This window comes from Heloderma suspectum, chromosome 2 (assembly GCF_057233095.1).
Source record: "Heloderma suspectum isolate Gila_16-S chromosome 2, 16-S_ref, whole genome shotgun sequence".
Classification (NCBI taxonomy): Eukaryota; Metazoa; Chordata; class Lepidosauria; order Squamata; family Helodermatidae; genus Heloderma; species Heloderma suspectum.
Genome location: NC_139459.1, coordinates 369,239,214 through 369,266,576, shown reverse-complemented (window position 1 = coordinate 369,266,576; position 27,363 = coordinate 369,239,214). Strand labels below are relative to the sequence as shown.

The window sequence follows — 27,363 nt, the reverse complement described above, 5'->3', positions numbered from 1 at the left end:
AGCAACAGGGGGTTCCTAGGGAGTTGCAGACGATAGGGAATTTTGGCACACGGAAGCTGTGATTCAGCAGTGGGAAAAGTGCCTCTGCTGAAATTCCCTTTTCCTTACAGCTACTGACGGCTCAGCAGTCCTGCCTCCCATTGCGCCTCCTCCTCATACAGGAAGGAAGCCAGGAACTCTCTCTCAGTATTCCTTGCTCAGCCTTGTTCATAGCCGGTTCCTTTCCAACAGGGCGGGGGAAAGGAACCAGGTTTTGTTAAGGACTGTTATGTGGTAGCTCTCTTTTGAGTGAACAGCACTGACTCCATTTTGAGACACAGCCAAAAAGCCAGGCGTCTCCATCCCCAGCTTCAGCAAAGGTGGAGGAAAGGCACAAGAATGGGGTTGAGAACAATCACAAAAGACTAGATCAAATGATTCAGTTTCTAATGGACTTCTTGAAATGCATTCCCGAAAGGCAAAGGTGGGGGTAAATATCAGCAAAACATGAACGTGCTGGATAGCAAGAGTGATATCTGGTAAGTTACCTAGTCAACCACCTGCAGTATGCTCCTGTTGCTGAACTCCAGTCTTTAAGACAGTCATTAACATGCAAGGTCATCTTTTGTTAAAAGAATAAGAGGTAGTAAGTAGGACTTTTGTTTCCAGCAAGTACAGCCATCATCCTGGGGGATTAGACTCAATGGTCTTATAGGCCCCTTCCAACCCTACTATTCTATGACTCTATGATCCCTAAGCACCTTCTTTTGTTATACGGGATGGAAGGCCAACTCAGTCTTTACCACATAGCAAGTACCATTTCCAGTCCCTATGAGCTCATCAAAGTTGTGATATCACTGCCTTTCTGTGAAGTTTGGGTAGGGATGTTGGAGAATTCTGCCAGATTCCAGGGAGGCCGAATTCCAGTGCATTCGGCCCCCCGGAATCTGTGGCGGAACGAAGCTCTATTGCCAATGTCTAAAGATTCCTTATAAGCAGGTGTGTGAGTCTCGTTAGAATGTGTGCAAGTTTGTATGTACACGGGACTAGCTAGAGCACATCACGTAACAGGACATCAGAACATAAGCAGAGCCTTGCTGGATCAGTCCAACCGTCTATCTAGTCCAGCATTCTGTTCACACAGTGGCCGACCAGCTGCCCAATGGAAGCCCACAAGCAGGACAGGAGTGCAACAGCACCCTCCCACCCATGTTCCCCAGCAACTGGTGTACATAGGCATACTGCCTCTGGTACTGGAGGTAGCATAGCACCATCAGGACTAGTTGCCATTGATAGCCTTCTCCTCCAGGAATTTGTCTAATCCCCTTTTACAGCCACCCAAACTGGTGGTCATCACCACATATAGTGGTAGTGAATTACATAGTTTAACTCTGTGCTGCTGTGTGGAGAAACCTTCCTTTTATCTGTCCTGAATCTCCCATCAATCAGATTCATGGGATGACGCCCTTGGGTTCTAGGATTATGACAGAGGGAGAAAAATGTTTCCCTATGCACATTCTCCACACAATGCAAAATTTTGTAGAGGACAACAACCCTACAGATGTTGTTGGACTCCAACCCCCATCAGCCCCAGCCAGCACGGCCAGTGGATAGCAGCCCTATGAACTGTAGTCCAACAACATCTGGAGTGCCGCAGTTCTCCCAGGCCTGCATTTCACAATGGAGATGAAGCAGCCCTCCGTTCCTAAGGAGCCGCTGAATTGTTCTACGGAGCTCTGCTTTGACGTAGCGGCTCAGATCTTGCACAGCTTCTCTCAATAATCTTGCTGAGGAGCTGCTAGAATATTGTTCTAGGAAGCCCAAATCATGGCCAAATCGACCAGACAAGCTCTGAAAAACAGGGGAGCTTCTGTTCAGAGCGGGACGCTCAGGTATGTGTCATGGCACTGCTGCGTTACATCTTAGCAATACGCTTGCTGACAGAGATTACTAGACCTGGTACTGTGGCGCAAGAGGCCACGCATCCTGTTCCGTCAATGGGGGCACTGAAGAGGGAGATTCAGCCGGTGCAGCACGACAAGCTACGTTGGCTAAAATCCCCTCTCCCGGAAGACCGACACAAGGACAGGAAGCTGGCTGTACTTTTTAATCTGGCCAGCAAAAACGCTCCACAAACACAACCGAAGCAGAATGCTGAATAGCTCAGCCAGTCCTTACCCGGCACATCGCCCTCCACGTCACATTTCTGCGGGGCTTCTCTGAAGGTCTGTGCCTTTGCAGCATCCGAGGGCTCTGCCTCTGCCTCCAGGGAATCCACACACTCCTCCTTCAGCAGCACCTGAAACATGGAGGGCGATTCCACTCAGAACAGAGGCCTGTTGCTGGAAGAGTGAAGGCTCTCGCAAGAGACGCTTCCTGTCTTCAGTCTCAGTGGCTCCTTGGTTTTCGTGAGGCTATTTCAAGGCCAATTGTGCTACGTGATTGTGAGGAGTGGGCTAGACTGTCAGTGCCAGGTCTGGCCTTCCCATTAGGCAGGGTGAGGAGTGAGTCGCCTCAGGCGGGAACTGCTGCGAGGTGGCAGCAAGGTGCTGGAGGAGAGAGCTATACGCCACATGGCCTGCCATGGACCCCTGAAGCTAGCCTGCTGCCTTCGTGTGCAGAGGAACGTGCTGCCCCATAGCCAGCGCTGAAGAAAGTTTCGACTGCAAGTTGAGTCAGCTTTTGTACACTGAATGGGAGGGGCCACCATTTTGTTCTTTGCCTCAGGCGACAAAATGTCTTGGGCCAGCTCTGGTCAATTCTCCACCTCCACTCCCCACCCCGGTCACAGCTCCTAGGCATAGCAGCCATAATTCCAAGAGGCGCAGTGTGCTGGCTGTCACTGCAGCCTCACGCTGGGAAAAGCTACCCTTGTGAATTTTCAGTGCTTCATGAAGCTCTTAAAGCAGGGATGGGGAAACTCTGGCCTGTGGGCCGCATCCAGATCGGGGGTGGATTTCTCTGGCCAGCACTAGGGAAAAAACAGCACTACTATTTAGAGTTCTTATTATATCAAATGGTTTATAAGCAATTTAGAGCACAATCCTATGCATGTTTACAGAGAAAAAAGTCCTACAACTCCCACCATTCCCCACCCAGCCATACCCTGTGTTTCGACAGGAATTATTCTGTCTAAACTTGCATAGGATTGTGCCCTTAAATAACATAAAATAATAACATAAATAATAAATAGATGGTGCTTAGATCCACCCACGTTCTTCTCCCCCCACCCCGACCCCGAGCTGGAATATGCCCTTAAGACTTTTCCCAAATTGGAATATAGCCCTCCTACCCGTCTTAAAGGCACAATCGCCCAGCCCAAAATAAAATGTGGCATCCATAAACTGATTTGCAGGATTACTGTAAGAATAAGGGAGATATGTACTGCACAGGATCTGAAACACTGAAAACTCCTAGAGGAATAACAGAGAATGAACAGTATGAAAAATTATTATAGCTTCATCGTTAAGATGGTCATTAACAATGAGAATTTGTCAAAAGTTGTTAATCATCATAGTTCACTTCGGAAAGGAACTTTAGAAGCTGCATATTTGGACCTCATCATATATTGAAGTAGCTGAATACCTGGAACTGGTGATAAATTGGTGAACACGTATAACAGGAAACGATATCGGTTCACTTAGTAAATATTTAAATAGATTTAAATATCTCCTGTAAGGAAGGCTGAGCGCCGAAGAATTGATGCTTTTGAACTGTGGTGCTGGAGAAGACTCTTACGAGTCCCCTGGACTGCAAGGAGGTCAATTCAGTCAATCCTAAAGGAAATCAACCCTGACTGCTCATTGGAAGGACAGATACTGAAGCTGAAGCTCAAATATTTTGGACACCTAATGCGAAGCGAAAAGTCACTGGAAAAGTCCCTGATGCTGGGAAAGATTGAAGGCAAAAGGAGAAGGGGATGGCAGAGGATGAGATGGCTAGATAGCATCACCGATGCAATGAATATGGACTTGAGCACAATCTGGGAGAGAGCGGAGGACAGGAAGGCCTGGCGTGCTATGGTCCATGGGGTCACGAAGAGTCGGATACGACTTAACAATTTACTATCTCAAAACATTCTGCACTAGGGCAGGATATACCTATATTAAATAAAACATATTAATCCATCTCATGATGTTGATAAAGGTGCAAAGAGAGGAATTGTGTGTAACAACACTACAATTTTGGAATGCTCTGATTTGGAATTTTACTTTTTTTATTTATTTGTCACATTTATATCCTGCCTTTTTTTGTCCTTAAGGAACCCAAAGTGGCATACATTATCCTCCTCCTCTCCGTTTTATCCTCACAACAACCCTGTGAGGTAGGTTGGGCTGAGAGTCTGTGACTGACCCAAAGTCACCCAGTGAGCTTCTATGGCCGAGTGGGACTAGAACCTGGATCTCCCAGCTCCCAGTCCACTGGCAGAGGAGGTCTCAGCCTTTCCTATGTGTTATCAATTTTTAACTGAATGAGTGAAGATTATTCCAAAAGCCTAATTCACATTCCACCTCCTTTAGACATTCTGGGACTTAAAACAGTAAAACCTCACCTGCCACTTCCCTGTCTCAGCCTCTCGCTGGCTCATCAGGAAGTCCTCCACCAGGGCTACCGCCTGGGAGCAGGTGTCCGGCCCTCCTGCTCGGATCCAGCTCTGCAGTTCCGGCGGCAGGCTGGCCAGGAACTGCTCCAGGATCAGCAGCTCCAGGATCTGCTCCTTGCTGTGTCTCTCCGGCTTCAGCCACTGGCAGCAAAGCTCCTGGAGCTGGCTGTGAAGCCTTCGGGGGTCTTCCACCTCCTGGCAGCAGAATTGCCTGAAGTGCTGGCGCTGCACCTCCATTCTCAGGGCTTCCGCTCGCAAGATGGCGGCCTTCACTTTCCCATAGTCTTCCTGATGCCTGGTTTCCAGGCTTCGAAAGGCCTGTTCTGCTTCTCCACTCAGTGCTGGCAGGAGCCGGGCTGCCCACTCTCCTCTAGGCCATTGGCAGGCCTTGGCCACCTGCTCGAAGGAGGCCAGAAAGGCCTTGGCATCTTCCCAAGGGGCCATCTCCGATATCATTGGGTTTTCCCCTCCTGTGTGAATGGGCTGCAGTGCCTTCAGCAACTCCTGCCATTGGGCTTCCCAGTGCTCTTGCATCCCCCTGGATGGTTTCCCTTTGCCATCTTGTGACGTTCCCCATTGCTCCATCAGATATTCTGGCTGAACGGCACTGGTGGCTTTTTCTGCTCTGACTTGTCCTTCAAGTTCTGGGCATGCAGATGCTTCTTCCTTCATCACTTTCTCTCCTGATTCTACCCAATCAAATCCCGAATTTTTCAAACTGGATCACCTTTAGTAGAAGAGATAACCAATATTTAAGAGACATAACAGTTTTAAAAAATAATTTTGAAAAACTTCAGAAATTTCATGTCCAAGCTTTATAAACTCCTTTTAACATATGGCACTGGGGCAGAAGAAGTGAAAGATTTCATTATCATTTGCAAACAGCTGCAAAATATAAGTAAAAATAATCCTATGGATATTTGGGTCATCTTTGGAACCAAAGTCAAAATGGTGAGAGAATGATAAGAGGAAATGACTGTAAGATCATTACAAGCTGGTATTGATTCCAGCAGTAATAAAGATTTTTTAAGTCACCAGTCTATCTAGTGGAAGTCCCCAAAAAGTATCACCTAAAAGATACTGGAGAAAAATCACAATTTTAAAAGAAAAGATTGTACAGTATGAGATTACATAACATTCAGCTTCCTTTAAAAAAAAAAAAAACCTTACACGGAGATATCAGTTCACCAAGTACAGTTCACCAAATACACAAAGAACTGGGAGGTTACATGTTAATTCTGGCAAGATTATTATATATAAAATATTTTCGGTCTCAAAATCTACCTGCACTAAAGGACTGGTTGCTTAAAATTTGACTGGGATTTGACTGTTATGACCAAGAAAAAAGACAGAATAGGTTTGAAGTCCACTGGAATATGTTCACTGAACGTTGTGGGCATAATTGATCCCAATGTGAAATATTACATCTCATTGTTCTGAACCTGGAAGTTTGTCTGCACAAAAAGCAGTTAAAGCCTGTTATGATATCCCCAACATTTAAAAAGTGGGGAGAAATCTAGACTTACAGAGCAAGTTGGAAGGTTGATTCTATGCAAAATTCTTTGCTCTCAATTCTGTGAAGTCTTGTTAGAAACACAGAGGAGGAAAAGCCCAGGCTTCAACCTTCTTGGTTGGTCTTCTAGCGCTCCAGGATGAGTCAGGAGTGATGAGATTTACTCGGTAACAAGAGCTGCAGTCCAAAGTCCTTCCTTTGAGATAATCCTGACTTGGAAGAGAAGTTTCTCTCTGAGCGAAAAAGACAGAACTGTATGTTGAAAATACTAGGAGGGGAAAAAGGAGACACGAGCACGCAATTCGGACAGACCACCTCAAAAGATATATTTGCATAATTCCCCATATGAACAGCCTATATGCATACATAACTATACGGGTTCAAGGAGAGCGAGAGAGCAGCTAACAGGTCCATGACCCTCGAAATCCCTGGTTCAAAGATCGCAAGCACAAATTTAACAGAAGGTTTGTAACAAAGCCACTCTTCCCTTCCAAGAGGGCAAGGAGAAAAAGGTAATGGCACATTTGTAAGTAGAGCGTTTTCTATGACATTACTGCACCTGCTCTTCTAGAAGCAGGCCAAAGGATGCAAGCCTATGGATGTCGGCACAGAACGAAGTTCTGCAGCTCCCAGCATTCCACCGCCAGCATGGCTGGCTGGGGAATGCTGGGAGCTGCAGAACTTACTTTGCTGCCTACCCATGCATAGGATTGCGCCCTAAGCCACTACCCCTTAGCAAGGCCTTTTCTAGAAGCAAAGAAACCAGCGCAGGGCTCTTTCCCCAGTATCGCAGGTGGGGTGTGAGGCAGAGGAACTTGCACTGCAGTGCTTTCTAAGGCTGCTCGGAAGCAAGTCTTACTTCTACATGTGTGTGTGGGGTTGCGGCCCTAAAGGGAGACCTGCTCCAGCCCCTGGCGTGCAGCCACGCAGAGCGCTTTCCGCGGCAGCAACAGAGAGAAAGGCAGCTCCGACATCCTACCGGAAGCGACGAGGAGGCCGGCGCGACCCTGGGCTGGCTGGCGGGCTGGCTCTCGGACGGGCGGCTGCACGGCGCTCAGCCGGCGCGGAAGGCCCAGCCGGAGCCCCGGATGAGCTCGGGACCCTTCCCTGCTGGACTGGGCGGCTGCCTGGCTGGAAGAGGGCGCGGGGGCGCACAGCTCCGCTCTCCCCGCCAGATCCCCGCGGCTTCCTCCTCCTCCTCCTCCTCCTCCTCGTCTATGGTCTCGCCGCAGAGGCGGACGACGCTCCGCAGGGCTGCCCCCAGCTGGGCCACGCGGGAGCTGCAGCCCCGGCGCGTCTAGGGGGCGCGACGGGCTGCTCCCGCCGCTTGCGGCCGTGTTCGCCGGATGCGCGGCTCGGAGGCGTCTGCGGACGCGGGCGAAGCCGCAAGGAGCGCGTGGGCCCGCTACGGTCCCAGGAGGCGTGTAGGACCGAGGGCTGCGCGCGTGCCAAAGTCCTGCGCAGACTCACTTGGGAGTAAGGGGCCTACTCCTGATGAAACACTCGTAGGCTGCCCAGCGGAGAACCTATGTATGCTTATATAAGACCAGATGAAATGGTCAGGTAAGTATAATTTATCATGAATCCTTCATGGAGATTCAGGACAGATGAAAGTAAGTACTTCTTCACACATTGCATAAACTATGGCATTCACTACCAGAAGGGCAGTTGGTCAGCCACAGTGTGAACAGAATGCGGGACTAGATGGACACTTGGTCTGATCCAGCAGGGCTCTTAGGTTTTTATGATGTAGGAGTCAGTAGAGACCTTCAGGTTTGGGAAAACATAACAAAGTGACAACCCCCCCCCCCCAAAAAAAACACCTCTCTGAGGAGGAGATTTGGAACGGAAAAGACTTGAATATTTGTTACTTAATATGTTGTTCCCTAATCACATCTGAGATATCTGCAGAGCTTGTGGAAAAGGGAACCATGACTACAGTCAGGGCCAGAAATATTGGAACAAGGATAACTGTTTTGGCAGTTGGCCTCTGTACACCGCCACATTGAAGTTGAAAGGAAACACACCCAGATGGGAGCAAAGTCAGGACTTCCAGCTGTAATTCAAGGGGTTTGACAAAAGTGGGGCACTAACCATTCAGGAAGGACAGCCAATGGCATGCACACACACCCATCGTTGGTGGCTCATAAGTAATGGAACGAATGGCTGACAAGCAGCTGCATGGCCAGGTGTGGCCTGTTTCCTGGGTACTCCATGACCAATCAAGCAGATAAAAGGCCTGGAGGTGGTTCTGAGTTTGAATTTGGTAGCTGTTCACTGGAACTCCCAAAATGAGGTCCAAAGAGGTGTCCATGCGAGTGAAGGAGGCCATCATTAGGCGGAGGAAACAAACCTGTCAGAGAGGTAGCAAAAACAGTGGGAGTGGCCAACACAACAGTTTGGAACATCCTGAAAAAGGAATTAACTGGCAAGCTCAGCAACATCAAAGGCCTGGCAGACCACAGAAGACAACTAAAGTGGATGACCACAGAATTCTGCTCATGGGGAAGAGGAACCCTTTCACAACATCTAGCCAGGTCAAGAACACTCTTGAAGAGGTAGGCATGTCATTGTAAACATCTACAGTCAAGAGACGGCTTTATGAATGTAAATACAGAGGCTTCAGAACAAGGTGCAAACCACTGGTAATGCTCAAGAACAGACAGGCCAGATCAGCCTTTGCCAGCAAACACCTAAAAAAGCCTGCCCAGTTCTGGAATAAGATTCTTTGGACTGATGAAACCAAGATTAACTTGTACCAGAATGATGGGAAGAGAACAGTATGGAGAAGGAAAGGAACAGCTCATGATCCAAACCATACCACATCGTCTGTCAAACATAGTGGAGGCAATGTTATGGCATGGGCATGTATGGCTGCCAATGGAGCCAGGTCACTGGTGCTTATTGATGACCTGACTGCTGAGAAAAGCAGCAGGATGAATTCTGAAGTCTATAGGGCTATACTTTCTGCTCAGATTCAGCCAAATGCTGCCAAACTGATAGGACGCTGCTTCATATTGCAAATGGATAATGACCCAAAACATACAGCAAAAGCTACCCAAGAGTTTCTCCAGGCAAAGAAGTGGGATGTTCTTCAATGGCCAAGTCAGTCACCTGATCTCAACCCAGTAGAGTATGCTTTTCACTTACTGAAGACAAGACTGAAGGCAGAAAGACCCACAAACAAGCAGCAGCTGAAGGCAGCTGCAGTAAAGGCCTGGCAAGGCATCTCGAGGGAGGAAACTCCGCATTTGGTCATGTCCATGGGTTCCAGACTTCAGGCAGTCATTGACTGCAAAGGATTTTCATCCAGGTATTAAAGGCGATCCTTAAGTTTGAAATGATGTTGGTTTGTTCCATTACTTATGAGCCCCCAGTGATGGGTGTGTGTGTATGCCACTAGCTGTCCTTCCTGAATGGTTAGTGCCCCACTTTTGTCAAACCCCTTGAATTACAGCTGAAAGTCCTGACTTTGCTCCCATCTGGGAGTGTTTCCTTTCAACTTCAATGTGGTAGTGTACAGAGGCCAACTGCGAAAACAGTTATCCTTGTTCCATTATTTCTGGCCCTGACTGTATATGCTTCTGTGAGATCTACAGAAGCCAGAGAATTCCCTTGCCGGGGAGCCCCCAAAACTGCCTTCAGAATATTAATTACACGGAAAGGGTAATGAATATTACCCGTGGGTAATTAAATGGGTTAAACACGGGCGCATTCTTCCTGCGTAAGTCCCTGATCAATACCCTGAATGCAGGGTGGGAAATGTTCAATGCCCATGAGATCCAAGGAGATAGTACATTTCTCAGGGAATTCAAAGATGTTTTGACTTGAACCAGCACTGTGGAGAAAAATATACACACCAGACACCATTTTAGAAAATGACCTTCTTGAGTACTCTGAATTCACACAACTGCCTGTAAAAGAACATTCTCCAGCTAGGTGAATCGTCTGAACCTACTGTCCTGCTCTCAATTTCTGCTGTTGATCCTGCTCTACATTTTTACAGTAGGTTTTAGGATTTTCATACTCTTTTAAATTTAAACAACTTAAGTGTTTAAATTGTTGCAAGTTTTAACTTCTAAGTAGACACTGCTGCAAGAGCCTTGGATTTTCCTCCCACTAAGTGTTTTACTTCAGAGGAAAAGACAAACAAAAAATCCAGCTTTCTTTCCTCCTGAAGGAGAGGTCAATGAAGAAATGCATACTGAAGTCAATAAAGAACTACCTACTGGTTGCATTGGTACCCTTGACTGGACTGTTGATTACTCCTGGAACAAACTTGAAACACTTCGTAATGAAGGAGATACTAATTTAAAAACTGATCTTGCAAATCTCTGGAAGCGTTCAAGACGAGGCTGGACAGCCATCTGTAAGGGATGCTCTGAGCCTCTGACTTGGATTCCTGCATTGAGCAGGGGGTTGGACTCGATGGCCTTGTAGGCCCCTTCCAACCCTACTATTCTGATTCTATGATTCTATGATAAATGAAATCACTCAAGCAGAAGGCTTAGCAGGATCAACCCCCGGAACTAGGAGTGTACCATGCTCATTAATAAAAGAAGCCCTAACTGCAGAGGCAAACAAGCAGATAGAATTAAGGACCGCACAGCAAGATGAGTCTTCTGCAGATATCAACTGGTCCACCAAATGCAGATAGACAAGTTAACCTCCTTATGCAAGGAAGCTCGGACATAAAGGAGGTAACTGCTGAAAAGTCTATTGATCCAGTAATGAAAGAACTAGAGTTAATTAAGCAGTTTTTGTCAGAGTGCTATGGCTTGCTTGTTACACTGGCTCAAATTTGTATAAGCGGTGGGTGGCTTGTTGTTGTTCAGTCGTTCAGTTGTGTCCGACTCTTCGTGACCCCATGGACCATAGCACGCCAGGCCTTCCTGTCCTGCGCTCTCTCCCGGAGCGTGCTCAAGTTCATATTCATTGCATCCGTGATGCTATCTAGCCATCTCATCCTCTGCTGTCCCCTTCTCCTTTTGCCTTCAGTCTTTCCCAGCATCAGGGTCTTTTCCAGGGAGTTTTCTCTTCGCATTAGGTGGCCAAAATATTGGAGCTTCAGCTTCAGTATCTGTCCTTCCAATGAGCAGTCAGGGTTGATTTCCTTTAGGATGGACTGATTTGACCTCCTTGCAGTCCAGGGGACTCGTAAGAGTCTTCTCCAGCACCACAGTTCGAAAGCATCAATTCTTCGGCGCTCAGCCTTCCTTATAGTCCAGCTCTCACAGCCATACATTACTACTGGGAAAACCATAGCTTTGATTAGACGGACCTTTGTCGGCAAGGTGATGTCTCTGCTTCTTACGATGCTGTCTAGGTTTGCCATAGCTTTCCTCCCAAGGAGCAAGCGTCTTTTAATTTCATGGCTACAGTCACCGTCTGCGGTGATCTTGGAGCCCAAGAAAGTAAAATCTGTCACTGCTTCCATTTCTTCCCCTTCTATATGCCAGGAAGTGATGGAGCCAGATGCCATGATCTTAGTTTTTTTAATGTTGAGTTTCAAACCAGCTTTTGCACTCTCCTCTTTCACCCTCAACAAGAGGCTCTTGAGATCCTCTTCGCTTTCTGCCATTAGGGTGGTATCATCTGCGTATCGGAGGTTGTTGATAATTCTCCCGGCAATCTTAATTCCGACCTCTGATTCATCCAACCCGGCATTTCTCATGATGTACTCTGCATATAAGTTAAATAAGCAGGGTGACAATATGCAGCCTTGTCGTACTCCTTTCCCAATTTTGAACCAATCGGTTGTTCCATCTCTGGTTCTTACTGTTGCTTCTTGACCCTCGTACAGGTTTCTCAGGAGACAGGTAAGGTGGTCTGTTACTCCCATCACTTTAAGAATTTGCCACAGTTTGTTGTGATCCACACAATCAAAGGCTTTAGCGTAGTCAATGAAGCAGAAATAGACGTTTTTCTGGAATTCTCTTGCTTTCTCCATGATCCAGCAAATGTTGGCAATTTGATCTGTAGTTCCTCTGCCTCTTCGGAACCCAGCTTGTACTTCCGGTAGTTCTCGGTTCGCATACTGCTGAAGCCTAGCTTGTAGGATTTTGAGCATCACCTTGCTGGCATGTGAAATGAGTGCAATTGTGCGGTAGTTTGAATACACTTTGGCGTTGCCCTTCTTTGGAATTGGAATGTAAACTGACCTTTTCCAGTCTTGTGGCCACTGTTGAGTGTTCCAGATTTGTTGGCATATTGAGTGCAGCACTTTAACAGCATCATCTTTTAGGATTTTAAATAGCTCAGCTGGAATACTGTCATCTCCGCTAGCTTTGTTGTTACTAATGCTTCGTAAGGCCCACTTGACTTCACTCTCTAGGATGTCCGGCTCAAGTTCAGTGACCGCACTATCATGGCTATCAGGGACATTCAGATCTTTCCTGTATAGTTCTTCTGTGTATTCTTGCCACCTCTTCTTAATCTCATCTGCTTCTGTTAGGTCCCTGCCTTCTTTGTCCTTTATCATGCCCGTCTTTGTACAAAACGTTCCCTTGAGATCTCCAATTTTCTTGAAGAGATCTCTAGTCTTTCCCATTCTGTTGTTTTCCTCGATTTCTTTGCATTGTTCATTTAAGAAGGCCTTCTTGTCTCTCCTTGCTATTCTCGGGAACTCTGCATTCAGTTGGGTATATCTTCCCCTTTCTCCCTTGCTTTTCGCTTCCCTTCTTTCCTCAGCTACTTGTAAAGCCTCATCAGACAGCCACTTGGCTTTCTTGCATTTCTTTTTCTTTGGGATGGATTGAGTTGCTGCCTCCTGAACAATGTTACGGACCTCCGTCCATAGTTCCTCAGGCACTCTGTCTATCAGGTCTAATCCCTGAAATCTATTCCTCACCTCCACTGTATATTCATCAGGGATATGATTTAGGTCATACCTGAACGGTTTAGTGGTTTTCCCTACGTTCTTCAATTTAAGCTGAAATTTTGCAAGAAGCAGGTCATGATCTGAGCCACAGTCAGCTCCAGGTCTTGTTTTGACTGACTGTATGGAGCTTCTCCATCTTTGGCTGCAAAGGACGGTGGGTGGCTAGCCTATTCCTTTTTAGGTTATTGTCCTATTTGTATTTTATTTTAAATATATCAAATTGTGGTGGCATATCGCTTTTAGCAATAATTTGCCTCAGAGGCACTATTTGGGCCAAAAGGTGACTCATAAATTTACAGATCAATCAGTAAAATACATTACCTCAACCACCTTGACAGTCTGTTGTGGCACCCGGTGAGAACCTGTGAAGGAAGAAGCTTCTGCATGTCCTTTGATTCTCTTAAAACGCATTTAAAATCCTCTCTACAAGGTTGACCTATCAAAGAATAGAAGCAACCCATGCCATCTTTTGGGGCTACAGCCGAGGCCTCATGAGCCTTGCATAGAACCAGCTCATTTCCTTATGTTTTATCCACAGTTTTGAAATGGGGCCATCCACTAGAGGATCCTCTGAAGTTACGACCCAAGGTATTCATTTATTTAATGCAATAGCCACTGAGGAGATCTAGCCAGCTTTTTTTCCTGTTACCCTTGGAAGCATCTCCATAGGCCCTCAACGTTTGGGAGAGGGAAGCAGCTCCCTGAACAGAAACAATCGGATCTTCTCATCCAAGCGACTTCAGAGGAAAAAGGCGGGAAGGCCCTCCTCAGCTAGAGGAGAACTCCCTCCTCTCTGCCAGACAGTTTCCCAGTCCTTCTGTTTCGGAGGTGTTTTAAACCACTTGGTTTAATATGGTATATCTGCCTCAGTTTGTACCAACGTAGGGCACCTTGGGCTGGTTTACAAGTTTGGAGGGGATTTCTGCAACTCACCAACTGTGTGTGTGTGTGCGTGTGTGTGTGTTTAGGATTGCAGCCTTAAGGACATGTCTGCACCAACGACTGGCCTGCAGTCACGGAGTGTCTTGCCCCAGCAAAAACAGAACTGGCTGGAGCTCCCAACCCATACCGGAAGCAACAAGGAGGGCGGCGTGAGCCTTGACTGGCTGGATGTTTGTCTTGGCTGCTCAGCTCCTTTGGGCAACTGCACAGGGCTCAGTCCGGGGAGGGGAGATATTCAACTGGAAGCCCTGGATGGCCCCGGACACTCTCCCAGCTGGACTGGCTGGCTGGAAGGGGGACAGCGGGAGGCTGCAGCTACTTTCTGCCTCTTTCCTCCTCTTCCTTCCTTGGTGTTTTAAGGGCAGACCGAGAGAAGCAAACCCAGAGTCCATCAGTACAGCTCCCTGCCCCATCCTCTCCCACCCCAGCCCATCACAAAGGATGCAAAACAATACTGTATGCGGACTTACAGATTTATTGTAGCAGAAGAGCCTTTGTCCAATGCAGGACTCACAGCCATCTGGGGAAGTGGGCCAATGCCACAAGAAGTATGTGAAGACTTTAAAGTCCCAGGAGGCCTATGTCACTCTTCCCTCCAGATGTTTTGGACTTCACCTCCCATCAGCCCCAGCCAGCATGGCCAATGGCCAGGCGTCCTGGGCGTTGAAGTACAAAATATCTTTAGGGTACCAGGTTGGAGAAGGCTGGTCTATACGATCAAGGGCTGCTCACATGCCAAAGTCCTATGCAGATTTACTTGGGATGTGTTTCCTGTGAATCCTGTAGGATCTGCTTCTGAGAAAATATTCATAAGTAGGGATGTTGGAGAAATTTGTTTGGGGGGTGGAGCTCGTTGAGTTTTCCTTTGCTATCTAGCCTGATCCCTTCTGTTCAGAGCTGAGCTGATTCTTGGACTTTCTGGCTGAGAGCAACAGCATGTTACTAAGGGCTTTCAATGAACTTGAGCACACTCTGGGAGAGAGCGGAGGACAGGAAGGCCTGGCGTGCTGTGGTCCATGGGGTCACGAAGAGTCGGACATGATTGAATGACTGAACAATAACAAAGGGCTTTCTACCTAAAAATGACTGCCTTGGTAAACATGATGACCCAGTCAAGTGGGTCATCTTGTTTACAAAACCAACACAAGGTGAGGGAAAACAAAGGAGAGGGAAGGGGAATAATAGTAATATGTTTTACTAAGTACTAGGAGAGTCCATGTTAGCATTGGTGAATAGCTTGGATAGACTTGGATTTCTGTATTCACCTTAAGATGAGAATTCTTATTACATTGTGATACCAACTTCTTTACACCACACATATTGAAATCAGGACAGATGCCAAGAAGCAGCATGTCCAATCTTCAGAGAGTTGAGGCTAAACCATCCTGGAGGTGTAATGTCTAAGCATGTACAAAGTTCAATCCAGTCACCAGTATATGCAAACAACACCCCCTAACAGGAGTGACAAAACTTCCTGACTGAGCTGAAATGGTTCCCAAATGAAATGACTCTATGGACTGGTTGGGGAAGTGTACTGCGTTACAACACTCATCCATATAGTTGGCAGGCGTTTTCCTGGTGTTTCTGTACAAACAAAATGAGGAACGCCCACTTTCACACTACATCTAGCAGAGTCATTAAAAGCTGTATGAGGTAGCTGGGTTGGAGGAAAATTCTGAGAGTGCCTTGGACTGCAAGAAGATCAAACCAGTCCATGCTCCAGGAAATAGAGCCAGACTGCTCACTTGAGGGAATGGTATTTAAGGCAAAACTGAAGTACTTTGGCCACATAATGAGAAGACAGGATACCCTGGAGAAGGTGCTGATGCTAGGGAGAGTGGAAGGCAAAAGGAAGAGGGGCCGACCAAGGGCAAGATGGATGGATGACATTCTGGAGGTGACGGACTCAACCTTGGGGGAGCTGGGGGTGGCAACAGCCGACAGGAAGCTCTGGCGTGGGCTGGTCCATGAAGTCACGAAGAGTCGGAAGCGACTGACCGAATAAACAACAAAACATTTGGCTGCACTGCTTGGAAATTCTCCCCCAAACCTTCCCTGCACTCAGAGTTGCATTACCCCCCATCTTCGTAGGATATTCAGAAGATTTTGTTAAGTTCTGTGTTTTCTGGGCTTTGGGCAAGAAAATCCAAAGGACCATCTTTTTTTTAAAAAAAGTATTATTTCTAGAGCTGGGCTTAAGGGAGGAGACCTTAGGAATGGGGCACAGATTCTTCCTGAGCAGCAAGACAGCCTAGAAGAGTGTTCAGGAGAGGATCAGTCCATGGAGGCAGCCTATTAGTAATGCGGGTGGGGTGGGGCCCTTGTAAGAGAGGGGTCCATCAGTACAGAAAGTCTTTCCCCTTCTCAGATCCAAAACAGCCAGAGTGGGTGGGTGTAACCTATGCATGATACTGTAAATGTTTGTGTTTGAATTGCAAATATAATCCAGGTAAGTTAGAGTTAATAGAATGTTGGTGTGGGAGTGAAAGGTGGGAGGGGCTTGTGCATGAGAATTCTAAGGGGCTTAAAAGGAGAGAACTGACCGTTTAAGGGTTGGGATTCAGTGAATGTACATCTAGCGAAGGGGGTTGGGGAGAAGGGTTTAGAAGGGGTAGGTTAGGACTAAGTATAGGATGATTAATTAATAATATATATGACTCGTCTTGTACTTCGTAACATTGTAGTTGTTATCTGTCTATCCATCCGTCCCACATGTCGGTTTGATTTATTAACGCGACCAAATAGATAAGTCTGTTTTCCGGTGACTGCTCCTGTATTGGTTAAAGGAAACCAGTCAACTGTGCCTGATCTCGTAAGCTAAGCAGAGTCAGCCCTGGTTAGTATTTGGATGGGACACCGCCTGGGAATCAGGCCTCCTGCACTGAGTAGGGGGTTGGACTCGAAGGTCTTGTAGGCACCCTCCAACCCTATGATTCTATTATTCTATCTCCTTGACACAAAGTAAAAGGGCTGAAGGTTTGGGATTCAGTGGGGATAACTGCGCAAAGCTCAGACACGTGTCCTGGTTTTTTTTGTTTTTTGTTTTAAGTTTCAACAGGTGGAAACGGGAGGGGGAATAACCCAGAGCAGGAATGTCCCACAAGCCAGGATGTAGCACTTTGTCTCCTGTTTCTACTACCCAGGCTGCCTTTTTGACCCAGCTCTCTCAGACTGATTATATGAGTCTTCCGCCAACCCGGTGCCCTCTAGATGTCCCAGACCTCAATTCCCATCAGCCCCAATCAGCACAGCCAGTGGTCAAAACCAAAGATCTCTCCTCCTCCATTGCTGAGGGATTTTCTGCCCAGCAAGACAAAAGCAGCTCTATCTTTGTCTTAGAATGGAGATAATTTAAACTGACCCCAACCACATAACAGTATATATCACAACAAACCATTCTAACTCTTAATCAGTTGCAGTGCTGCTAGAATCAATTTCACAGACCCATCTTCATTTTCCTAAAACACCAACAACACTGGACTACACAGCAGAATTGTCATGGCTACTGGTCCTGATGGCCATATGCTACCTCCAGTATCAGAGGCAGTATGCCTATGCACACCAATTGCTGGGGAACTTGGGTGGGAGGGTGCTGTTGCACTCATGCCCTACTTATGGCTAACTATCACATTACGAGGACAGCCATTCCAAATTTCATCCATGCTCATGGCCATCTGCAGGAAGAGGCAAGGAGGGCCTACTGACCCGCTGGGAATGAGCCATAATCTCCAGATTACCAGTTCCATTTTAAAAAGAAGAACCTGTTCCTGAACCTTTTTGTGTTTTTAGCAATGAATAAAGTCACAGCAGTGGTAGAACACCTGCTATTTGGGTGTGTTAACTCTTCTGTGTGTGTTACACCTTTTGGGGGTCTTCCCCGTTGGAAGTTATTTCAGTTTAATAAAAAAAAAAAATTAGGAATCCAGGAGTTTCCTATAGCTGGGATTGGCCAGTAGTGTGTCTACCAGAAAACAAAAAGTAGCAGCAAAGACATAAACTTGGAAAAAAAATTAAGATCCGAGTTAGAAAAATCATTATCTCCTATCTTGTAATTCACCCGCTATAAAAAGGCAGTTAAATTACCTTCCTTCTTGGGCATTCAGGGGGAGAGGGAGGAACTCTGTCATTGATTTATGTATTTCTTACATTTCCATCCTGCCTTTTTTCCTCTTGCAAAAAAACCAAGGCACCTTACATGGTCCTCCCCTCCATTTTGTCCTCTCAACAATCCTGCAAAGTAAGTTAGGCTGAGAGTCAGTGACTGGCCCAAAGTCACCCAGTGAGCTTCATGGCCAGGTGAGGACCAGAACCTGGATCTTCCAAGTTCCAGTCCAACACGCTAATGAGTACACCACACTCATCTCTCTACCATCACATGACAGAGATGTACAAAACTATGCATGGTGTGGAGAATGTGGATAGGGAGGCATTTTTCAAATTGCTGCACTAGATGGGCCCTTGGTCTGATCCAGCAGAACTCTTCTTACATTCTTATCTTCCCCCCTCCAAAAGAAGTTAAGGTAGAGGAGGGAAGCTGACTCCATCCTGCTTGGGGATCACCACATAGTTCTCCTGAAGATAGCACCACATGTCTCTGTGTTAATTTTTCTCTTTTCCCCCTGCCCCCACATACAAGGGCACCTTTAGGCTGCAATCCTATACAGTGTATATAGTATAGTTATCCAGGAGTAAGTCCCATTGAAGTTGATAGGTTTACTGCTGGGTAGACATACATAGGATCGCAACGTAAATAAAAGGGTGCAGAGTTATGAAATTCCAGCCTTCCCTGCACTGCCAAAAGGGGGTGTGGGTGGGCTTCAGTTTTGCTGTCAATCCCCCCATCCCCGCATACACACAGGCGCTGGTGGTTTTAGCTGGCTGCAGTGGCTTTGCTTATGTAACCACTTCTGACATCCAGTGACATTTGAGGAGAGGGTGATATGGAAAAATATATGATGGTATTTTTATTGCTGAAAGATAACTTTGGCTTGATAAAAAAAGGCACTTCTGCACACTGCATTTACACCTAGAACAACATGTCCCATTGATATCAAAGGGACATACCTGCGAGAACTAATTTCAGTCAGGATTGTGGCTGGGGAGGAATGGGCTACTCCTCTCCCCATGAATTTTGAAGTGGAGTAGTAGAATGACTTTTGCCATTTGTGTCCTAAGTACAAAAACAAAACAAAATAAATTATTTCCATTTTGTCAGTTGGTCATATATCTCAGCAAAAAAACAGAGCTGGTACATTGATGGTTGAGCAGTGGGTGGTTATCATCTCTCATTCATAGAGAAATGGAGTACTGATTGAATAAGCAAAGGATACCAGCTCAACACAAAGACCCCCCCCCCCCGAAAGTTCCCAGAATTTGGGGTATCACCCGGAGCTTGACTGGAATACAACAGCAGGGTTGAATACAATGTGGATCTCTGTGGAGCCAAAAAAGAACCAGATTTCCCAGCAGTGGACATCCCTATCATAAGAGCAGGGCTGCACAGCTGGAAAATTATGCATGCTTATAGATAATTATCATTATCACTAGAATTATTAGAAGATCCTCCCCTTCCTAATGTAAAAATGCCCTTTTAGTCTGAAATTAAAACCACACAAAATGGTTAGGTAAATATAATTTAATGTGAATCCCCTACAGATGCAAGAGGGTTACTAGAGAGACTATTAGCTTTGGAGAAAGAAAAAGAAGCAAAAAACAAACCTCTCAGAACAGATTTGGAATGGAAATGCAGTGGCTCAATATCTGCTTCCCTAAGCACATCTGAGATGCCTGTGAAGCTCCTAGAGGAGAACATAACTATACATTTTGGGGGCTGGACTCGATGGTCTTATAGACCATCCTTCCAACCCTTCTATTCTATTATACAGTTCTGTAAGATCTATGAAAGCCAGACAATCCCCTTGCTACAAGGCCTGCAATACAGTCTTGAGAAATATCATTACTTTTACAGTGAAGAAAACAGACTAAATACCTGAGCCCTCTTCCTTGAGAAGTACCCTGAACACCTGGTGGGAAGAAGTGCCTGTTCAGTATCCTGAGGTAGAAGAAAATGCTGGATTTCTCAAAGAATTCAAAAATGTTTGGCCATGAACCACCTCCATGGAGAAAGAACATACTTCATGGCTGGATGAAATAGAGGAAACATATTCATTACCACCTGTGGTAGTAGATCTTAGTTTGATGCTTCACTCTTGGGTCAAATAATTCAGAATTCTAAATCCAGAATTCTAAAGGTGTAGGCAGAAAAACATGTAACTGCCGTCTAAGCTTGTGCCTATCTGCAACGACAAAAGCCTCACGTAACTTCCACAAACCTTACAAAGAACTTTGTTCTGGTGAAATGTACATTCCAGGGGTTGCCTTGGACTGAACCCCTGATAAAAAGAAAGAGGAGTGTCCAATGTCATTTAATGGGCTATGGCTGAGGCCTCCTAAGACATGCATAAAACCAGCTCATTTCTTCAGTTTCACCCACAATTTTGAAACCAATGCAGCTACAGGGCCAGGGAAAGCTATGACCTCTTTGTGACATCGTGAGGCTAGGTTTGTTTGTTTTGAAGCTGTAGCCATCTAGAAGACCTAACAGGCTACTTTTTATACGGTTAAAAAAGGTAAAGGTAAAGGTGTCCCCAACCAGTCGTGTCCGACTCTAGGGTGCGGTGCTCATCCCCGTTTCTAAGCCGAAGAGCCAGCGCTGTCCGAAGACGCTTCCGTGGCCATGTGGCCGGCATGACTGAACACCGAGGTGCACGGAACGCTGTTGCCTTTCCCGCCGAAGCGGTACCTATTTATCTACTTGCAATTTCTTGCTTTCGAACTGCTAGGTTGGCAGGAGCTGGGACTGAAGACGGGAGCTCACTCCGTCACGCGGCACTGGGGTCTCGAACTGCTGTCCTGCCGACCTTCCAGTCTGCAGTTCAGCGTCTTAACCACTAAGCCACCGCGGCCCTAACATACAGTTAAAGCTACACAACAATTAGCAGCTCATGCACTTTATGTTCCCATGATGTGAAAACCTTTATCTGCTGATTTCTGCACCCGTACCTTCTGTTGAAAGGGCCTTTCTACACGAGGCATTTATTGTGCACTTGTGATTTGTCACTCACTGTAGTTTGCAGGTGTTTTATACGTCGTCATCCTCCAGGGCATCTCTCATTCTTCACAACCAATTTAGTGGGGTTTTTTTAATTGGGGAAACTCCAGTATATCGGGGAATGGCGGAATGAAACCCTACTGTATTCATGCAATTCCACTACACAACAGTGCCACTTGGAAGTTATGTAATGGAATATATAGAAAGGCTGAGGAGAAAACCCAGAAAAAAAGTCTGTAGAGGACCCAAACTTATTCCCACAAAGAATCCAGAAGAAGAAGCCTCAGTAAAGTGGCAGCTTAAAAGCATCATGTAGAAAAGCCCAAACAAGATTCAGGAGCCAACTGAAAAATTGACAACATTATTAGCCTTTTTGTAGGCTAGCAGCATTAGTAGTTTCATTGAACCATGTATACCACCCCAAGCTCATTGAAGGAGGGTGGGATGAAGTGCAATAGCCCATAATAGTATTGAGATTTTATATTGAGGGGACTCTGTGGGGAAATTTTAGTTGTTTTGTTTCAACACCACCACTTTTATTGACAGAAAAGTATTAAAACTATTCAATCTCTCCAACCACGAAAAGATCTCCTTTCTAAAACAGAAGACATTCAGAACAAAATGAATCCTCTCTCCATAAACGAAGAGGCAGCAATGCAGCCACTTCCTCTATTGGGCATGTCTTTCCTAACAGATGTCAAACCTGGAAATTGTGCCCTGGGGGCTGTTTCAGAAATTTCAAGGCATTTGAATGATTCCTCCCCTGCATGGAGTCTCTGATGACCATTCAGGTGCTCCCCCACTGACTGAACCTTTTCTCATACAGAAGACTTTCATATGATCAGTATGAAAGCTCTGATGTTTCTTTAAATCTCCCTGGCTAAAGAATTTCCCAAACTCAGAACTTATTCATAGCTTCTTTTCAGTATGAATTCTCTGGTGACATATCAAGATTCTTTTGTCGCTGAAGCCTTTCCCACACTGAGAACATTTGTATGGTTTTTCCCCTGTATGTGTTCTCTGATGGCACATCAAGGTTCCACTCTGCCTGAAGCTTTTCCCACACTGAGAACATTCATATGGTTTCTCTCCGGTATGAGTTCTTCGATGTATTATCAAGGCTGCACTTTGCCTGAAGCTTTTGCTACAAAAAGAACATTTGTATGGTTTCTCTCCAGTATGGATTCTCTGATGTTTCTTCAAAGTATCATTCCGACTGAAGCTTCTCCCACACTCAAGGCATTTGTACGGTTTCTCCCCAGTATGAATTCTCTGATGACACCTCAAGGCTCCACTCTGTGTGAAGGTTTTCCCACACTGAAAACATTTGAATGGTTTCTCTCCAGTATGAATGCCCTGGTGACTCACCAATGCTGGTCTAAAAGTGAAGATTTTCCGACTCTCAGGACATTCATATTTTTTCTCACCTGTTAAGGTTCTCTGTTTATAAGAATATGAATTCTGCTGGAGGGTCTCCTCTGACATGGGATGCTCACTGTAATCTTCACAGGTATGTATCGTATCAAGTTCTGATGTGTGGTGATACCTTCTACCATACCGGGAGAACATGGGCATTTTATTGCTTCTGTGTCCTTTGGAAGGCTGGCTAATTGTAGCTGGAAGACCTTCTGTGAGCTCATTACATTCATTCTCTCTCTTCACTGGCTGCTTTCCCCTTTCCTCTTTGGATTCGATTCCTTCCTCATGCATCTCAGCTGTCTCTAGCACATTCCTTGGGCCTATGTATGGGGTTGTCCTGGCTGTTTCCTCTGGCTCATTTCTTCCAAACTGGGAACTCTCTGTCTTGAGCTGACTTCCTTTCTTGTCACCTGCAGAGACAGAGAGAATAATTTTGCCTATGTGAATTCCTTTCAAGTTGCCCGTAACCTCCTTTTGCCCGGCATTTCCTTCCAAGATATTTATCTCTCTGCTAGATCTATGTTTCTTTCTGTCTCTATGATCATGTCAACCCCCTCTTTTTATCTGGGGCTGTGGTTTTCAAACTGTGTAACACCAAGCAGAACAAGAGGTACCTTTTAGAGGCAAATTCTATTATAAGAACTATTAAGAAAGGGACTGAATATAAATGTTGGCAGTATGATAACACTTTTATGTGTGGCCACATATTTTTGCCCTCCTTCCCAAGTGACATTTGGCCTGTCAGAATTCACCTTTAAAAGGGGCTTGAAAACGGATTTACACCAATTGGTTTCCAATTGCTCATGTTCGCTGTTTTAATTAATATAATGGTGCTAGGCTTTGAAATGTTTTAACCAGTAGTTTTATATTTTCTTTTATTTGGAAATTATCTTTTAACCTTGACTGAGGAGAGACATGATGCAGGTTTATAAAACCATGCGTGGTGTGAAGAAAGTGGATAGAAATAACTGTTTCTCCTTCTCATGTAATACTACAACTTCGGATTATCCAATCAAGTTAATTAGAAGTAGAACGAAAATAGACCACAGGAAGTACCTCAAACAATGTGCAATAGATTTATGGGACTCATTGCCATGGGATGTGGTGAGGACAAGTAGCTTAGATGGGGCGATTGATTCAGTTCATAGAGGAGACATCTATCAATGGCTTTGAGTCATGTCGGCTGTATGGAAATGCCATATTCAGAGGCAGTACGATACGGAATACCATATGCTGGCCAGCCACAACAGGAGAACAGCGTTGCATTCAAGTCCTGCTTGTGGACATCTCATTGGCCATTACGGGAAGCAGGACTTTGTGACATCAGCAGCCATTACACCTATCCTCACCCTTATCTCAGACCTATTGGCATGTCTACCAATAAATATACTTCAGAATACAAAAAGGGTTGAATTCTACCATGTTTAACAGTCCCAGCAGCAGCACTGGACGGGGCTGAGGGGCTGAAGGGATGGGAAGAGGGAGGAGGCGGGAGCCAAGGGAAAGGAAGGAGAGGCAAAGGCTGGCATTCACTATCCCACTCAGATGCAGCCCATATTGCCACTTTTCCATACGCCTTCCCAACATTTTATCTGTATTCCAGTTCAAATAACTGGGAATGGAATAAAACCCACTACGTCTTGTTTCTACATGTATTCAGGATTTCAAACAGGACCGGTCTTTCTGCCTATCAGCTCTTTTCAATGCTACAAACAGCAATCGGATCTGCTGATAGATTCCTGCATTGAGCAGGGGGTCGGACTCGGTCTTAGAGGCCCCTTCCAACCCTACTATTCTATGATTCTATGATGCGTACTGGATTTTGTGGACTTGAGCAGAAGAGCTCCTTACCCAAAGAATCAACATCCCCACCATCCTCCTGCAGGACTTGCCAGACTATGGTCTGTTGGCCTGGCTGGGTCAAACCCTGCTTGACTATTTGCAAAGACAGGCTAGTTTCCTTGGGGTCCATCGGTTCCTGCAGACAGCAAAACAAGACAGCCGCCATCAGATACTGTTGCAGAAGAAAGCAAGCAAAACTTACACGGCCACCCCTGTCCAAACGATTAAGTTTGCAATGATCAGTCCACCATTAAATATTCAGTGAAACAAATAAAAAGAGAAAATTGCCCCACTACTCAGTCGTGGTGCCAGTCAATGTGCGGGGGACAGGGGTCTCTCTAAAACTGGGGCCTGGTCCAGCCAGGACCTACACTAACCAGATTCGAGAATAACAACATGCCTCCACTTGTGGGAAAGCATGATAGAGTTTATTGATGGAAAATGGAGTGAGGCAAAACAAAAGCAAAGAAAGCTTACCCATCCTTAACTCTCAGTTCAGTCACCCTGGTTCCCGGGGAGGTGATGGACGCCATCCAATGGGGCTGGTTATCTGAGCAGGTGGTGCACCTTCCCCTCTCAGACAAGAATAGGTAACAGGCCAATTTGCTCAGGATTTTATAGAGCGAGCCCCACTGAGCTAGAAAACTGTCAGGAGGCACACCCATGCTGCCCCACCCTCTCTTTACCGAGGCCTTTCCCTCTTGGGACAGAGAAAGGAGCTCCCTTCTCAGTTCAGAAAGTAGACTGTACAGAGCTGTGCAAAGCAACTACTGTGCATTGTCTGATAGTTTCTGTTAGTAGCAAAACACGTGGCCTTCCCTGTATGTGAATACAGCTATGAGAACCAACTCTAAAATCATTAAAAAGTGCCAACCACTCTAGCAAATTGGTGTGCTTATGCTCTAAATCTTATGCTCTAAATCATTAAATACTGCGTATGACTCTAGGTAAATTCATGCCTGCCTGCCTGCCTGCCTGCCTGCCCATCATTCTTCCAAAACCAAATCCAATACAGAGCCTGTACCCTGCCCGCATGAAAAAAACCCACATCCCCTGCATGACAGGTGGCCTCACTCAGGCGCAGGTGGTTCAGCTTCTCCTGAGTGATTCTGATGCAATATGGCACCTTTGCACTGGCTCCTGCTGCTGTATTGCAGACTGGGAAGGAACTCCTGATCTCGCAGCTCCATTTTCTGAATTGCACACGCGTACGCATACGCAAAACCATTCCCCAGTAAAAGGAATGGGGAAAGGCTTCCTGCAGGGCATGCGCCTCCAAAACTGGGCAATTACCAAAAAAAATGCCAAAGCTCAGACTCCTGCTGCCTCCCAGACAGCCAACCAGATATGACCCCATCCTTCCCACTGAATGGGTTGTGCCAGGCGTCAGTGAGGGCGCCTGGCATACCGCAGCTCACTCTGAGTCACCGGATGGCTCACGAGTCAAATTAGCCGATCTGATGCAGCCGGTTTGAAAGCAATCGCAAACTAGCCAATCGCAGCTGCAGAGACTGCCAGTTTGGAAGCAGTCAGGCACCATGCTGGGCCCAAGACACTGCAGCCACCTCCGTTCCAGCCAGGGAATTTTCTTTGTGTCCCTGACAATTATACTGTTATGTTGTGTTGATGCTTCTGTTGCTTGCAACTGCTGTTTGCCTTGACTCATAGTTGATCTAGTCTTAACTGGATTTATTTTTTTAGTTATGGGGTGCTTGGTTGTGGCGGTATCATTTCCCTCTTTGTTTTGTGGGTTAACTTTTAGCATTTTCCCCTGCACAAATTATTTTAAGTTCAGTTCTGTGGGTGGGGTGGATTAAAATCTCTTCTCCCTTTGTGAGCTGCCCTTAAGCATTTTCCCCTACACAAACTCCGATGTGTTGTGGAAGGTGGATTTATAAAGTGCAGTAAATTTTTGTCTTCATGAATTAATTCATTTAAATTGTCTAAAACATGGTGAACCTATTTCTCATCTAGCCTGCTTGCTTGCCATGGCTGGTGTGGTTAAGAATAGTTTCTCCCATCTCTGGCTGCTTGGCAGGAAATTCATTTGTGTGCTTCTTGCTTCCCAACTCATTTCTCAATATAGCCTCCGCTTCTACCAAATGTGTGACCAATGTTTGGCAGCATATGATCAGTCCTGGATCTTTGGTTATGGCTGACTGTTCAGAATTGTTGTATATATTGTATGTGTGTTTTACATAAATGACTTTTAAACTCTGCATATTGTATTTAAAGTTTTAATCTCTGCAAACCTCCCACAGAGCTTCAGCTATGGGGCAGTACAGAAATGTAATAAATAATAGTAATAAACATGAATAGGATTGCACCTTAAATAAAATAAAATAAAATAAAATAAGTAATAAATAAATGGCTTTTGGATCCATCCACCTTCTCCTTGCGCTCCCAAGCTGGAATATGCCCCTGAGACTTTTCCCAATTGGAATATGGCCCTCCCACCGCTGTCTTAAAGGCACAGTCGTCCAGCCGAAAGTAAAATATGGCATCCATAAGCCAAGTTACAGAGTTATTTTGAGAATAAGGGAGATATATACTGCACAGAAACACTGAAAACTTCTACAGGAATCACAGAGAATGAGCAGTATGAAAGATTATTATAGAGTCATCATTAAGAAATGGTAATTAATGATGATTAATGACTACTAACAAATGATTGTACTTCGTTTTGGAAAGGAACTGTAGAAGATGCATATTTGGACCTCGTCATATATTGTAGTAGCCGAATATGTGGAAACGGTGATAAATTGGTGAATACGTATAATAGGAAACAATGAATATGTATGAGTTCAATTACTGAAACATAATATTTACTACATCAAAACATTCTGCACTAGGGCAGGATATACTTATATTAAATAAAATATATTAATTAATCTAATAATGCTGATAATGGTGTAAAGATAGGTCTTGTGTGTAGCAACACTACAAGTTTGAAATGCTCTGATTTGGAATGGCATTCAATTGATAAAGTTAAGCTGGTAGAGAAGGTTTCAGCCTTTTCTAGGTGTTATCAATTTTTAACTGAATGAGTTAAGATTATTCCAAAAGCCTAATTC

General features: G+C 45.6%; 1 protein-coding gene and 1 pseudogene across 2 annotated transcripts in view; both read right to left on the bottom strand.

Annotated features, from left to right (window-relative positions):
• LOC146355994 (uncharacterized) overlaps nucleotides 1-27,363 on the bottom strand; it is a 39,332-nt gene that overhangs the window by 9,139 nt on the left and 2,830 nt on the right. The window contains 2 exon segments of the mRNA XM_084829992.1: nucleotides 2,158-2,278; nucleotides 4,532-5,086. Of these exon segments, the coding sequence (XP_084686118.1) occupies nucleotides 2,158-2,278; nucleotides 4,532-5,086 (676 nt within the window).
• On the bottom strand, nucleotides 15,833-27,362 carry LOC146355995 (uncharacterized; annotated as a pseudogene). Its single transcript, XR_014787284.1, has 2 exons — nucleotides 24,299-27,362; nucleotides 15,833-22,857 (listed from the first exon to the last, which is right to left on the bottom strand). The product of XR_014787284.1 is annotated as an uncharacterized LOC146355995 (transcript).